Here is a 15,834-nt window from a genome sequence, read left to right as displayed (position 1 = left end):
TCAAGGCAGACACTGAAGGACTGACATGCTTGTGTTGGGGGCTGGGGCTGGTCCTCATTCTCTCCCAGAGTTTAACAATAAACATCCCGTAATGCCGAATCGTCCCGCACACCATATTCTAACGTGTGGCTTTGTGAACACACAGGCTCTGTCTGAGATACTCCATCAGAAGTTCTCAGATGCTGACATAGAGGAGCGCCAGCACGCGTACCTGAAGCCTTTCCGTATCCTCCTCAGTCTACTGGACAAGCCAGAAATAGGTACCGTGGGAGAAGCCACTGCCGCCCGCTGTGGGGGCAGATATGTATCATGTGTTTTGGGGAGTTTAAGCGCACACGTGGTCAGCAGATTAGAGACTGGAGAGCATATAGAAGTTCAGGCTCCTGTTTTGGTGTGTGTGCCTGCAGAGTGTCTGTACTTTTCCCAAGACTGCTCATTCCCGTGTCATAGCCGCTTGTGAGCCTTATAACTGGTAAGCGACCCCCCCCCACACACACACACACACTCCTGCGACCATGAGCAAGCTGCTCCTCTGCAAAGATGAGCATTTCATATTAAATCAGGGATGGCTGAGTTAGACACTGCATCTTACAGGGCCTCTTACAAACACACTCTGACCCCTGACCCCTTACACACACACTGTGACCCCGCTTAAACTGTGACCCCGCTTACACTGTGACCCCGCTTACCCACACTGTGACCCCTGAGCCCTTACACACACTGTGACCCCTGAGCCTTTACCCACACTGTGAACCCTGAGCCCTTACACACACTGTGAACCCTGAGCCCTTAAACACACTGTGACCCCTGAGCCCTTACACATACTGTGACCCCTGAGCCCTTACACACACTGTGAACCCTGACCCCTCTTACACACACACTGTGACCCCTGAGAATCTGCTGAGGAAAGTCACCTCTCGCACTTACCCCGTCACTATCAGACTGATGTCTGGTCACAGAGCCCTGTAATAGGACAGGGACTCCCCTCCCACCCATCTACTGCATTGCAAGCTCAAGGGTTTTGTCTAAGAGGCCAGGGAATGTGCGCCTTCAGTCCAGAACACAGAGCCAGGAAGCCCTTTGGTCATTAGTTGAGGGTTCGGTAATGAGTATCTGTTCTGTGTCCGGAATGGTGTGGGCTCTAGGGCAGCAAGATGGAAGGACACCCCAGCTACTGGGATGTTGGTCTTGGCTGTGCTTTTTAGGCTTTTGAGACAGTTTGTCTCTACCCTTCAGGCTTGCCTGGAACTTGATATGTAGCCAGGTGGTCTTGAATCCACTGTCTCCTGCCTCTGCCTCCACAGTCACACTCAGCGCAGTTTTCTAAAAGTCACTTTGTGTGTTTTGCACTGTGTGTGTGTGTGCTCTGCTATGCTCTCCTGCATGCCACTGTGGACATGTTGAAGTCAGAGGACATGTTTGAGGAGTCAGCTCTCCTCCTTTGCAGGAAGTGCTGCTGGCCTGGTAGTGCTAAGCACAGCTGCCCCCGACGCTTGCTGTATTAGATCTCTGCTGAGCCTCTCAATCCCTGCTGGCTTTAACCAGCCCACAGTGCGAGCCTTTCTTCTTGAAAGTACCTGTGCTTTCAGATTTTTGTTTCGTCCCCTCCCGCCTCCATCACCAACAGTGGCTCCAAAGATTTCTGTATACTTGGAAGTAAACTCCATCTCAAAAAAGTTGAGTTTTAGCGTAAGAAGCGAGTGGAGTGGTATTAGCATGTTGAATGCTTGCTGTGTGACTCGAGGAGAGATAGTCAAAGAAGAAATAGGACTTAGCATTAGGAGATGTGTGTTGTGTTTCAAAGCTGTCCTATCGTAAGCCAAGACACCACACCATGTAGTCAGGTACAGACTGGACTTCCCAGAAGAGGGGGGGTGTTTACCTTCATGCTGAGCAGTTGTTAAATGTGCTTTTCTGCTGGCTTAGTTGTCTGAGGGACATATGTATCGGTAGACAAGAGCCAATTATACAGAAACAGGAGCACAAAGCAGTCACCGTTCCTATCCCTCCTTTTAGAAGGTGGGCTTTAGCCATGTCTTCTTGTTTCCTTCATGAGGGAAGCATTTGGCACTCTTCCAGCAGATAAACACACACACACACACACACACACACACACACACACACACACATACACACACACAAAGCTTATAAAAATAGTTCTATCATGGACTGGAGAGATGGCTCAGTGGTTAACAGCACTGACTGCTCTCCCAGAGAACACAGGTTCAATTCCCAGCACCCCGCATGGCAGCTCACAACTGTGTGTAACTCCACATCCAGGGGGATCCAACACCCTCACACAGGCAAAACACCAGTGCACATAAAATAAAAATAAATTATAAAAAATTGTTCTCTCAGAGGCACAGTGTGAGTGTATGAAAAGCATCAAAGATTAAGTTAATTTGGGGCTCAGGGCGTAAGAGCATTTGCTTGGTGAGGCCACAGGTGTGGTCATAGCACCGAAAAACAAAGGCATGAGAGACAAGAATGTGCTGTTGAAAAACAAAGGCATGAGAGACAAGAATGTGCTGTTGCCGTCTGCACTTCAAAAAGGCGGAGTTTTCCTGTGCTGAGAGTGGCCCTGCAAGCTCAGGAGAAGTTGGCTTTGAAAACCCCTCCCTGCACATGACCCAGCGGGCCGGGCTGGGAGGCGGCTCTGGCTCTGACACCTGGCTGGTGCAGTTCCATGGCTCCTGTAGTGCGTTCTTGTTCTTCTCTGTAGATTTTCCACCGAGTGATGTTTGACCATGCAGGTCACAGTTTTGGAACACAGTGTTCAACTGCCTTCCCCAGTGGAAGCTGGCTTGGACAACCTACTGGCACCTGCTGTGACCTGTCACCTTGTGTAGTCAGGGACACCACACAATCCCTGCTTGTGGCTGTGCCCAGGTGTAGCCGTGTGATCTGTGCAGTAGTGTTGCTGTTTTCCTCCAAGTTGTTCCTGCCGCTGGTTCTGTGGCCGTAAGCCTTGGTTACATCTATCCATCTTGAAAGCCTATACACATGGAGTTATTCTGGGTGGTTATGCGTGTCTTAGCATTATTGATTTAAGTCTGGTGGCTAAGGGTTGGGGGTGTAGCCCAGTTGGTAGTCTGCTCAGCATCAGGAAACAGTATCCACTTTCTTACTGCTCAAACTGGCCATGGAGGCAAAAGCCTGTTTTCCACATACTCAGGAGAAAGAGACAGGAGGCTCAGAAGTTGACGGTAATCTTTGGCTATGGAGAGAGTTCGAGGCTAACCTGGGCTAGAGATCATGCCGCAACACAAGCAAACATTTAACTATATCATTAGTTCTTTTCTAAATGTTTTCTATTGGTTTCAGGACCTCAAGTGGTTGAGAATTTATTTCTGGAAGTCATCAGAGCCTTTTATTCTTACTGTCATGATGTCCTTGGCTCTGACCTTAAACTTAGCTACACTCAGAGTGGGAATCTGTTAACAAGGTATGAGCACAGCCTCGGCATTCACACATCCCCCTCCTCCATGGTCCCCCTCCATGGTCCTCCTCTGTGGTCCCCCTCTGTGGTCGTGTCTGGTTCCCCCCTCTGTGATCCTCCTCCATGGCCCTCTCCATGGTCCTCTGTTCTTCAGTATGAATCATCAAGGGTTAGAAAGGATGGGCCGGCCATGTGTCAGAGCACCATGGATGACCCCTCCTTAGGAACGTGGGAGACCCTGACCTGGTCCCCTCCTAGCCTGCAATCGGGGGTGTTACTGATCAAGCATGAAAGTCATTCAGCAAAGGCAACTTGATCTATAGTGCACAAGTGGTGAGGCCCAGGGAGAAGGAGAACTGGAGACAGGAAGGAAGCTCAGAAATGGGGCGTGGCAGTTCTTGGAGGTGGAGGAGAACCCAGGGCATGACACTGAGGGCAGGATCAAGATGCTATTAACCGTCAGTTCAAGGTCATCCTCGGCTACAAAATGAGTTTGAGGCCAGCCTGGACTACTTGAGACCTTGTCTGTACACAAATAAGTAAATAAATAAGCCACCTCTTTACATTTTACCAGTAAATGTTTGCTTTCTGCCTGGATCAGCACTGTGTATACTAAATTTAATTCTCATATTTTTGTGGTTTATTATAACTATCCTGAGGAGTCTGTTGTGTTTTTTTCTCTCAAAAAGTAAGATTTTTTTAAAATATGAAAGCAATAGATGTTTATTGTAGAATACCCTGATATTTGAAGCTATCAATAAACAACATAAAAAAAAATCCTGTCTCCTGTAACCCCACCAGCCTTGGAGGGAAAAGGTCTCCAGTTCTTTCCTGACCCTCCTACCTGCATCAGCCCCATCCCAGCCGGAGACGGAGCTCCACGGTGTCCTCGGTGCAGCTGTGACTCACTCTCCACTGTTTTACTCTGGCAATAGCTTCCTCATCAGGAACTTGTCATTAAGTCGATCTTGAAATGACCAGGCTCTCTCTTACTGACTGACACCACCTTTCAGGTGGCTTCCACTTTTTCCATGTTTCCAAGTGGTCAAAGTCGTGTATCTTTGTGTACCCGTGTAAGGATTTCTGTAGTGTTGCCTAGAGGGCTTTACCGAGCTGCAGATACACATTTGAAATTGTTAGTGATGGGCTGGGCGTGTAGCTCAGTGTACAGAACCTGTCTAGTATGTCCCACGGCCTGGGTTTGACATCGTCATCGTAGTAAGTAAATACATAAAATTGCGGTGAAATCTCCCTGCTGAAACTATAGTTGGGGGGGATGAAGTAGGGTGGGGTGGGCACCAGTGCTGACTGTCATGTTCTTTCCACAATAACTGTTATGTCTGCTTCTAAGAGATCCAGCTGTAAGAACACTCTTTAGCCAGGAAGTCATTTTCTTCAGGGATGTGGCTGTTGGCACATTGCCCATGCTCACAGGCAGTGATAATTGACTTAGTAGGTTGTTTAGGAAAAGAAGGTGAGAGGGACATGTTAGGGGCAGTAGGGGGTGAAGCTGGCTTGATGGTGGCACATTGTGTGTACATATAAAACTGTCAAAGGAGAGGTGAAACATGTTTTAGCAGCTATTATTTAGGGAGGCATTGTGGAAACACTTTCCTATGATTGAAACGGCAACATTTGTATCTTGATCAGAGTTTGTCAGAGACTGGGAGCAGAGTGGTGGCGCCACTTCTTCACCACGATCTGTAATTCGGATGGATCTTCCATCAGTGTGTCTCGATGCTTTTCCTCCTCTACAGCACAATCAAAGAAAACAGACATGCCTCCGAGATTGTGAAGACGGTCAATCTGCTGGTCTCCTTGCTCAGCACAGACTTTCTGTGGGATTACATGGCACGGTGTTTCGAGGAATGCTTCAGGTGATAATGTGTGAGCGGGGAGCAGGCGCTGGGGAGTGGGGGCTGCATGGAGGGCCGGGTCTCTCCTGAGCGTCAGAGCCCAGTGAGGCAGGGATGGGAGTGAGGTAAGACTCTAACAGGACGGAGATTGCATCTGTGTTGAAGGATGCTAGGCACTTCCTTGCTCACTAGGTTCTAGCTCTAGAAAGCCCTCTGCCCCTGGTCTCTTGCCTTGTCACTTCAGCTTTTCCTGCAAGCCCTGTCTGCCCCCCTGGGCACAGGTGCAGTCTCTGGTGCTGAAGTTAGTGTGACATGCTTCAAAGTGTTTGTGTTTTAAGCTATCGAGATGAGCCTTGTGTCCCCGTTAATGGGGCGGTGACTATCACGTGGGCTGGTGATCCCATGCCGTTCTTCAGGGGCCTGGAGCATGCGTGTCCATGCCTGAATCCTTTGGGCAGCCTCATGAGAAGCAGGCGTTTTGCTTTCATGCTGTGGATGTGTGAGATAGTTAGAGCCCAGTGACATAAATGGTCTGGCCTAGACACGCAGATCAGCAGACCCCAGAATCAGAACCCAAGCACGCCTGACTCCTCTGCTGCTAGTCAGCGCCCCTCTGCCTCCCTGAAGCTAGGCGCAAATGGCTTACCCTGTGCTTCTCCAGAATCCATCTCGTAGGTGTCTCTCGGGGGACTTCCAAAAGTAAAACATAAGCTGAGTGTGATGGTGTACACCCTTGACCCCCAGCACTCAAGAGGCAGAAGCAGGAGGATTTCTGTGAGTTCAAGGCCAGCCTTGTCTACAGAGCAAGTTCCATGTCAGAAGGGCTATATAGTAAGATCTTGTTTCAAAAACAACAGACAGAAAACAAAACAAAACAAAATACAGAAAAAAAAAAAAAAAGTCTCTGACTCATGTGTGACATAGGCCGGTCCCTGTTCCCCTGAAAACGAGTCTTTGGTTTGTCTCTAGGGACTTGCAGCCATACACAGTGACATCACTGTGTGTCTGTTAGATGATGAGTCCACACCTGAACAGATGAAGGTTAAGTCAGAAGCAGTTTGTCTCCAAGACATTCAAGCAGGGTGCCTGCGTGTGCTTCTCTACATGAGACAGTCTGCCAGCAAATCTGAGGAGTGAGAACCACAAAAACTGTCTTCCACTGTGTTTGATGCAGAATAATTGCTGGAAACCATAAGGTGTTTGAAATTGAGCCAGTCATGCTGGCACATACCTGTAATTCTAATGCCTTTGAAGCTAGTCAGGGCTACTCTAGTGAGGTCTTGTCTCGAAAAACAAAAACAGCCTTCAGTTGTAGTACTTGGGAAGCAGAGTACTTCCCTGCATTGAAGGGACAGCTCTCTGCATTGAAGTCCAGCCAGGTCTGTTACAGGACAGATAGGGCTACACAGAGAGACCCTACACAGAGAGACCTTTCTGTTTGTTTGAATAAACAAACAGAAAGAAAGGAAAAAAAAAAAAGGGATTTGCAGAGATCATGGGAGAGAGAATTAACCTTCTACCCTGTGATTGACCTAGACCAGTGACGCAGACAGCTATTGGAGAAGCCATCGGCCCTCCCCCCACCGTCGCTGAGCTCTGCACCCTCCTCGTGTTCCTGCTGGATGTAATTCCCTTGGTAGGTGTACCCCATGCTCTTGCACATCCACTGTACCGTTTCCTCTTCTGTCAGAGTGTAGCCAATGTAATCTCACATTTCTTTCTCATGATAGGACCAATCCCAGGGCCTCCTGCCTCCTGAGCACACACTTGCTACTCTCCTCTGAGGCTTCATATTTTTTTTTTTTTGCTTGGTTTTTTGTTTGTTTTTGTTTTTCAAGATAGAGTTTATCTATGTAACTTCCCCGACTGGAACTCGCTATGTAGACCAGGCTGACCTCAAACTCACAGAGATCCACCTGTCCACCTGCCTCTGCCTGGTAAGTGCTGGGACTAAAGGTGAGCGCCACCACTGCCCAGCTCTTTTTTGTTGTTTTAATTAAAAGGATTGTCAATTCTGGGCCTGGTAGTAGGCTGAGCCAAAGTATGGAGACCAGATCATGGACAGTTTTAGAGGTGACAGTAAACACATTTGCTAGTTAATGTGTGGTGCACGTGGCAGTTTTAGTTCTTTATCCAAGAGAAGATCATGCCAGTTGAAAGGCGAGGACAACGTTCTTGGTTTGGGGTTAATGGGAACTCAGACTCTGAAATCCAAATGGTCAAGGTGCTGTTCTGAGGCTCTTGCTTTCCTGCTGTGGCTGGCGATGGTGAGTGACTGGTTGGTCCTTCTGTGTTGCAGGAACTCTACTCTGAGGTGCAGACACAATACCTTCCACAGGTGCTTGGCTGCCTACTGCAGCCTCTTGCTGAGGAGGTGGAAGCCCTGAGCTTGGCTGAGCTCACACATGCCTTGAAGACATGTTTCAAGGTGCTGAGCAAAGTCCAGATGCCTCCCTCCTACCTAGACATGGCGGCCAGCAGTGGGAACTCGGTATGTGCCCCAGGACTGAAGCCCTGTTGGTGCCTCTGGCAAGTGGGAGGGAATAGGCATGGTTTCCATAGCAACACGTAGAAGGAGCTGTGCAGCCACTGTGTCCGGGAAACTTGGCCTGAGCTCATTTCCTCCGTTTCGCCCACTCCCATGCCCCTTAGCCACCACGAACGGCCTAGACAGCACTAACAGCTACAGGCAGCCCTTCCATTGCAAGTTTGTGTGCATGCGAGTTTAAATGCAAGCAGAGTATGCCTGCAATTGGCAGGGTGGCTTAGAGCATAGACATCCGTGTTCTCAGTCTGGAGCTCCAGGTTGTTTTCTCCTAAGGTAGATTAAAAAATCTGCCCCAGACCCCCTTTGTAAGATTCTCCTAGGCTTGTTGGCCTTCTGTGGTTACTTCAGGGTTCTTGGAATTTACCACGACACCTCACCCCATCTCTGCGTTTCTGTGCAGGTGGTGTTCTGTGTGTGCAATCTGTGTCTGGATTCCCCTTTTTATGAAGACAGCAGCCTGTTTGGATTTAGGCTGCCCAGATAGATGTCCCACACTTGATCAGCTGCTAAGCCATTTTCCTCAAATACAGGCTGTGGAGGTTAGGGCTTGAGCACCTCTCTGGGGGACCCAGTTCATCATAGCCACAGTGTGGTCACTTTGTTTTTCTCTCAGACTTTAGCCTGGTGTGTTTGGTATAGCAGCATCTTCTTCTGTAATTTCTGCATGCCTCCCTGTGATGTGGACTTGTACTGTAACTGTTTCCATGACCAAATGTCTAGATCCCCTTGGTTTTCAGTATGGAGAAGGTTTGCAGTGTGCATCCTCGTATAGCCTGGAGGTGGGTGCATGTGTTTCCGGGGGATGCAGTTTTGTCAGTGGACTGCAACTGGAAGGCAGGATTGCTCCTTTGAAACTGTGAGAGGCATTGCCAAAGCAGCTAAACGGTTATGGGTTTGGAGCTCAAGGGGATACTAAGGCAGATGACTCTTTAGGGGAGAGAGCTTGGATAATTTGGTAAGGCTGGAGACAGACAGGAGGACCGAAGCATGCTGGGCCTCCAAGGGGAGCTCAGGCCCATTGGCAGAGTGGCCATCCCTTCTTAGTTTCCCTGGAACGGAGCTGGGAAGGAGATTAGATGGCTCCTGATTTTAGCCCACAGCTGACCATTGCTAGAGGTGACCACCTTGTTGTCAGTTAAAGGATGTCAAGTGATCCATACATGTTCTTCCATGCTGACCATGCTGGGTGGGGTGGGGAGGCAGGGAAGGCAAGAATCTAGAGAGACAACTTCAGGTCTGGAAACCAGATTATTGTGGTTACTGCCATCGTCATGTTTTAACCACAGTGGAAGAGCAGTAAGGGTTGGGATATGGCTGTTTTTTATGTTTCACAGAGTCCAGTAAAAGGAGAAAGCAGTGACATCATTTTAGAAACAAAGGCAAGTGATGAAGAGGCTCCCTTCCCCCCACTGAAATCTGAAGACAGTGGGATCGGGCTCAGCGCCTCATCACCGGAGCTCTCTGAGCGCCTAAGGGTGCCTCGGGTATCTGCCGAAAGAGACGACATTTGGAAGAAAGATGGGACCATGCAGAGGACATTTCTCTGCATCCAGGAGCTCATCGCCAACTTTGCCAGCAAGAACATTTTTGCAGCATCACTGACAGTGTCTGGGGAGGAAAGCAAACCTGAGGAGCCCCCAGGGAAGAGCGACAAGGGCATCAGCCACTCTGGCAGGAAGAGCTCGTGGGACCCCAAACCCATCACTGTGCCCCAGTTTAAGCAAATGCTTTCGGACTTGTTCACAGCACGGGGGTCCCCCTTTAAGACAAAAAGTTCAGAGTCAATGTCATCTGTGCCCAGTAGTCCCCACAGGAAAGCAGAAGCAGAATGGGACATTGATGAGGTGGTCATTGAGTTGGTGGGCTCTAAGGAGGACTGTAGGGAGGCCTTCGCCGCCGCCTGCCACCTGCTGCTGGACTGTGCCACCTTCCCTGTCTACCTGTCTGCAGAGGAGACTGAGCAGCTGTGTGAAATGCTCTTCCAGACTTCAGGTGAGAGCGTGGCCCTCCCAGTGCAGGGTCTGCGGTTGGGAATCTGCGATAGAGGCCTAATGTCTAACTACGTACAGTCATGGCCACCAAGAAGGGGGACCGGGGAAGCCTCCAGTCAGGTACTGGCACATGATTTGGGGTCATTTTAGATTAGGGAAGATCACTCCATAAACTCTGCAGACATCCCCAAATCTGAAAACTCCTGGATCAGAAGCACACCAGACACCAAAGGCTCCACACTCATTTCCTTTCTTGTTCCTAAGTAGCTTCATCAGTGTTAGCTCGGCTGACTCCTTGGCTTCCCCTGGCAAGCAGGTTCTCGGCGTCTGTGTCTGTAGACCTATGTGGCCCACCCAGGGGTCTGACTCATGTAAGGTGCCCAGCAGCTGCCCATCTGCCATGATTGCTGTCACAGAGCTGGGTTTAGAGACCAGAAGTCCCAGAGCAAGGTGTCAACAGACCCACACTCTGTCCGTCTGCAAGTGGGTACAAACCTCCATGACTTCCAGGTGGCCAGTAGTCTTTGGATCACAGCTACATCACTCTAGTCTGTCTTCACATAGACTGCTCCTTTAGTGAGAGTGCCAGGCACGCTTAGGGATGCATTAGTTAATGCTGTTGTTCTGCTGCTGTGACCAATTATCCTGCAGAGGTTTGTTCTAGTTGAGGGTTTCAGGAGTATATCTCTGGTAACAGGGAAGGGACAACAGCTGGGACAGGTGGACCTAAGTGGCCACCCCTTACATCCAGGCAGATCAGGAAGCAGACAATAGAGACACCAGCAGGCCTTAACAGGTTCACATCCAACTGACCTGTCTCCAGAACAGCGCCCCCAGCTGGATATCAGATGTCCCCACAGGAGCCTCTGGGGGCAACGCAGTTTCTCAACCATAGCAAGGCCGGCCCTGATGAGGCTCATCTTAACCTGAGTATATCTAGGAAGGCCTTCTTTTCAAGTGAGCCGCACCCTGCAGGTCACCCACAGATGACGGGCGTCACTGTCGAGTGGGTGCCGTGGCGTCTGAATGGGGAGCCGCTCTCACCTGCTTGCTGCTGATCTCTGTCTGGTGTCCTTCCAGAAGCCAGCGACTGCAGCTTCCCATCCTGGCTGAAATCCCTTATGACCATTTGCTGCTGCGTGAACGACTGTTCCCTGCAGAACATAGCCATCGCCACCCTGCTGGAGGTGATAAACCACTCCCAGTCCCTGGCTCTCGTCATTGAAGACAAGATGAAGCGCTACAAAACCTCTGGGAACAACCCATTCTTTGGCAAGTTACAGATGGTGACAGTCCCTCCCATTGCTCCTGGGATCTTGAAGGTCATTGCAGAGAAAACGGATTTCTATCAGGTATTTCTCAACGGGAACATGGGTGTATAGGTCAGTGGGCCTTTTCCTCAGGCCTGTCTTTTGAAAGTTGTCCTGGAGACTGGCTCAAGGATTGTGAAGGTCCAGTGGCAACCAGAGGGTTGCGGGGGAGGAACCTGGGGTTGCCTGGTCTATCTCTGGATCGCCGCTCCTGGTGGTTTGTGCCCCTCGGCAGGCAGGGGTCAGAAGCCTCTCTTGGCATGTAGCTCTAACCCTACAAGCAAGCTCTGATGGGAGAGTTGGGGCTGTTGGCTGAGGTGCTGGTGGTTTTTTCCCTTGGTCCTGTGCCTTGGTGACATGGCGATGGGTCCTGAAGAGTCTCTCTTAGCAAATATAAATATAAGCTGCACCCCAGGGCCAGGCTGACAGGAGGAGGACAGGCACAGGTGTTACTGTGTGGAGTCGTCTCACTCCTTTCCCCCCACAGAGGGTGGCTCGTGTGCTCTGGAACCAGCTGAACAAGGAGACCCGAGAGCATCACATCACTTGTGTAGAGCTGTTCTATCGCCTACACTGCCTGGCCCCAACTGCCAACATTTGTGAGGACATCATCTGCCACGCCCTGCTGGACCCTGACAAGGTGAGAACCTTGCCCCTGTACCCTCTGCCGTGGCCGACAGGCTGCTGAGTCTGCCCTACTCTACATGGCCATGGCAGACTGGACCCACCCAGGCCAGGTCTCTTCCAGGCTCAGAGGACGGATGTTCCGATGAGCAGAGGTGATTGGGAAGCCTAGGGCTGGGAGATTCTGGGGAGCTTGAGCCATTCCTTTTAAGGTCCTGAAAAATGCAGTTGTGTCCATATTGAGGCTCACCCTGGGAACTTGCCCTGATTCTCTGGAAGCCGGGACTTGCCAGCCTTTGGAGCTGTTTGCAAGGCTTTGTTAGAGAGAGTTGTTGGCCTTCTGAGAACTTTCTGCCAATTAATTGTCCTTGCTCTTTAAGGCCCATTCGCCTGACATTTCCTGGGTACACAAATAAATGTATTCTGTGTTTTCCTTGGGCCATAGAACTTGGGTGTGACTCTGGACACTGTGATGCCAAATCGTCTTTTAAAAGATTTATTTAATTTTATTGTATATGTATGATTTGCTTGCATGCATGTTTATATGTGCACTCTGTGCTCCTGGTGCCCCTGGAGGCCAGAATAGGGCACTGGATCCCCTTGAACTGCAGTTGGGTTGGAGGTGGTCATGAGTACCACGTAGGTGCCAGAAAATGAACTGGGGTCCTCCACAAGTGCTCTTAACTGCTTAGCTGTCTCTCCAGCTGCTGGTGCACTTGAGAGGCAGAGTCAGAGACAGGAGCATCCCTGTGAGCTCTGGGACAGCTGGGACTGTGCAGAGAGATCAAGAGAAGTGAATGGACTCTGTCTTTTCCTTTCTGGTCAAGACTCACAGAAAAGCCTGATATCTTGGCTGTAATTATTTTCTGCTGTGGTGAATTACTTCATTTGTTATTTAAAATTTTTTTTCCAAGACAGGGTTTCTCTGTGTAGCTTTGGAGCCTATCCTGGCACTCGCTCTGGAGACCAGGCTGGCCTCGAACTCACAGAGATCTGCCTGCCTCTGCCTCCCGAGAGCTGGGATTAAAGACATGTGCCACCAACGCCCGGCTGTTTAAATATTTTTACATTTATTTGTGTGCATGTCACAGCACCTGTGTAGAAGTCAAAAGACATCTTGGCAGATTCAATTTTCTCTACCCTGGTGGGTCCCCAATATTGAACTCAAGTCACCAGGTTTGGCTGCAAGTCCCTTTTACCCTCTGGACCATCTCTCTGGCCCTGTGTTCATTATTGAAATGGAACTTGGAGCTGAACCTAATGGACAGGTTTAGCTTTAATCCTATCAGGGAAGGCTGGGGCAAGAGGATTCCAGGTTCAAGGCCAGCCTGCACAGCTTAGTGAGACCCTGGGTCAGAATTAAAACAGAAAAAGTTGAAAGAGGGCAGGGTTTTGCTTGGAGTAGTGCAGGGCTCAACAACCCCACCCACCCCACCCCACCCCACCCCCCCCCCGCCACACACTCACATCGTGCTACAAATAAAAGCCTTGCAGTGAATGGTCAGGATTAGGATGAGACCAAGATCTTCCCATTTTCTTCCTGATCAAGGGGACAAGGCTGGAAGCTCTGTTCAGGTTTTCCGTGATCTGGCACCTGACACGAGAGACCCAGGGCAGCCGCGTGACATCTCACAACCGCTCATTTGACAGGTGAGGCGGCCCTTATTGCAATCCACCATTCTCAGCCAAGTGCAGACTCCCGGTCTTGTGTTGGGCTCGGAGGGAGAGATGTGATGGGTCTGTGGCCTTGTGCTTAGCTCAGTCCACGCTGCACGGGGCATGGTGTCCGCAGTCCTGTCATCTCATTCAGCCCACAAGTGTTTCAAGTGGTGGGGGTGAGGAGCCCACCCTGCCTCAGAGTTACTCTGAAGCTTGCAGCTTGCCCTGGTGAGAAGACACCCTGGGGATGCAGATGGCCCAGGCCTTGAGTGCACACCTCACTTGTTACAGCATCAGCTGCATGCCTAAGATGTCATATTCTTTGGTATATTCTACTCTGCTCGCTCTTCTCCGTGTACCCACTGTGTCTCTCAAAGCACAGCCTCATCCAGGCACACAGCCTGTCACTCACTTGGTCTATAAGGCCAGCATGATGACACTCCCTGGTGTGTCTTTGTTCAACAACAGGAGCTCAGTGTAGGACATGATGCCTGGCATGCGGGGGAAGCAGAGTGGGGCCTCAGTGGCTTTGTTTGTTGTCCATAGGTCCTTGTTTGTCGTCCTGGATAGCCTGGCTTGCACAGATGGTGCCATCAGTGCTGCTGCCCAGGGCTGGTTGGTGCGTGCACTCTCCCTTGGGGACGTGGCACGCATCCTGGAACCCATGCTCCTGCTGCTGCTCCAGCCCAAAACCCAGAGGACCTCCATCCACTGTCTCAAGCAGGAGAACTCAGCCGGTGAGCAGCCCACAGCATCCCTGAGGGGAGGGAGGCCGGCAGGCACTGCATTACCAGGCGGGCATAGGCCTACTCTGCCTATGGAGTAGCTGGCTGTCCCTTGTAAACCTATGGGGACTTCAAAAATGTAAGAGTCACAGGACCTAGCACTTAGAACTAGTAGGTATGGGTTGCTGCTCTCACTGAAAAGTCAGTGTTTTGTTATTGAAAGCAAGTATTTGAAATATGCAATATGTTGTTATGAGCTGTGGTCACCTTGCTGTGCAACAGGACACTAGAAACTTCCCTTCTTGGGTAACAGCTTTGTGTCCTCTGGCCAGCATGCCCCCTTGCTTCCCAGCCCAGCCTCTGGCAGCTGCCTCTGTGGGAGTAGATTCTGAATGTCCTCATTGTAAAAGAAGCAGTGAAGTGAGATATGTGAATGTTTCATGTAACTATTTCATCGTATTATACACACACATTTTAAAAACCATGTCCCATCCTGTCATGGTATGTACTTGTTATCTTTCAATGAACTATTTTTCAGGTTAGTAGCCCTTATTTAAATAAGCACAGGGATTCTTGATTATTTCATCGGGAAAAGCAGTCCACATGTGTCTCTAGTACAGGCAGAACCTCCTTGCCCGTATCCAAAAACTGACCCCTCCCTTGCTTAGCAGAGGTGTGAGCGCCTGTGTGTGAGCGCCTGTGAGCCACTGTTAAATGAGGTCGCTGGGGGACACTCTGTTCAGATCTGTGCCCCAATCTGGGATAGCTTTGGGTGACTAAAAATGTCAATTTGTGTGGAATCTGGCTAGTTGTCCTGTATGTCTGTGCTAATCTTACAGAGAGCAACAGTGGCACCCTGAGGTAGGTGGAGGAAAAGGAAATAGCCCCCTCCCCCCCATACAAAGTTAACCTGTAACTACTGATGGTCCTTAGTGGAGGAGAAAAGACTGAGTTATTCCACATCCTAAGAAAGGGGCACTTAGAGAAACAGAAACCAAGCATCTTCATGATGCTGAGCACACCAGCTCCACGCTTTAGTATTTCTTTTGTCTTTTGTTTTACATGTATTACGTGTGTGTGAATGTACATGTGTGTGCCCCCACACATGTACTTGTATGGATACAAGCATGCCATGGCATGTGTGCAGAGGTCAGAGGGTCAGTTTGCAGGAACTCTACTTTCCTTTCACCAGGCACGCACCAAGGGTCAAACTCCGGTCCTCCGGCTTTGTAACAAGAGAGTTGTCTTGTCACACAGCCCCCGACCCTCCTCTTCCTTTTTAAAAAGTTCCCTGCACGGGTTCTTTGCATTTTGTCTCTGCACTGCCTCATGACTTCCCGCCTTCTGCCTGGTGCTGATGCAGCCCCTTCCCTGCTAATTCGAGAGAGTGAACAAAGAGAAGCCCCCGTCTGCTGCAGCTGGCCTGGCCTGTGCTGCCGTGGACCGTGCCTGGCAGACTAGCCACCTCTGATTTCTGCGTTTCCTTCCTCTCCCTATCTTGCTTGTGTTCGTGGCATAGACTTGCTGAAAGATGCTTAGCCAAGAATGTTCATAGTATCAAAATCTTTCCATTTTTACCTCTTTTAAAAAGAGGGTTGATATTTAAAAGTGCTGTATATTTCCTTATCACAGAAGTGTTTGTGTACTCATTTTAAAGATTAGATAGTGGCCGGGCAGAGTGG

At 49.9% G+C, this 15,834-nt stretch overlaps 1 protein-coding gene across 7 annotated transcripts in view; it reads left to right on the top strand.

Annotated features, from left to right (window-relative positions):
• Dop1b (DOP1 leucine zipper like protein B) overlaps positions 1–15,834 on the top strand; it is an 89,537-nt gene that overhangs the window by 31,701 nt on the left and 42,002 nt on the right. For 5 of the 7 annotated variants that reach the window (XR_003485329.1, XM_027415634.2, XM_027415632.2 and 2 more), the window contains exons 9-18: positions 146–260; positions 3,325–3,445; positions 5,197–5,316; positions 6,832–6,931; positions 7,595–7,786; positions 9,178–9,835; positions 10,915–11,186; positions 11,632–11,784; positions 13,318–13,418; positions 13,974–14,164. Coding sequence is in view for 6 of the 7 variants with exons in the window: in XM_027415634.2 (XP_027271435.1) it covers positions 146–260; positions 3,325–3,445; positions 5,197–5,316; positions 6,832–6,931; positions 7,595–7,786; positions 9,178–9,835; positions 10,915–11,186; positions 11,632–11,784; positions 13,318–13,418; positions 13,974–14,164 (2,023 nt within the window). In the remaining variant the exon portion in view is untranslated. Of the gene's footprint in view, positions 1–145; positions 261–3,324; positions 3,446–5,196; positions 5,317–6,831; positions 6,932–7,594; positions 7,787–9,177; positions 9,836–10,914; positions 11,187–11,631; positions 11,785–13,317; positions 13,419–13,973; positions 14,165–15,834 lie in introns of those variants that run through there. The other 2 variants (XM_027415635.2, XM_027415637.2) reach the window with 2 other exon arrangements.

Source organism: Cricetulus griseus, chromosome 4, assembly GCF_003668045.3.
Source record: "Cricetulus griseus strain 17A/GY chromosome 4, alternate assembly CriGri-PICRH-1.0, whole genome shotgun sequence".
NCBI classification, from domain to species: domain Eukaryota; kingdom Metazoa; phylum Chordata; class Mammalia; order Rodentia; family Cricetidae; genus Cricetulus; species Cricetulus griseus.
The sequence above is the reverse complement of the archived record's forward strand: the minus strand, read 5'-3'. Positions and strand labels throughout refer to the sequence as shown.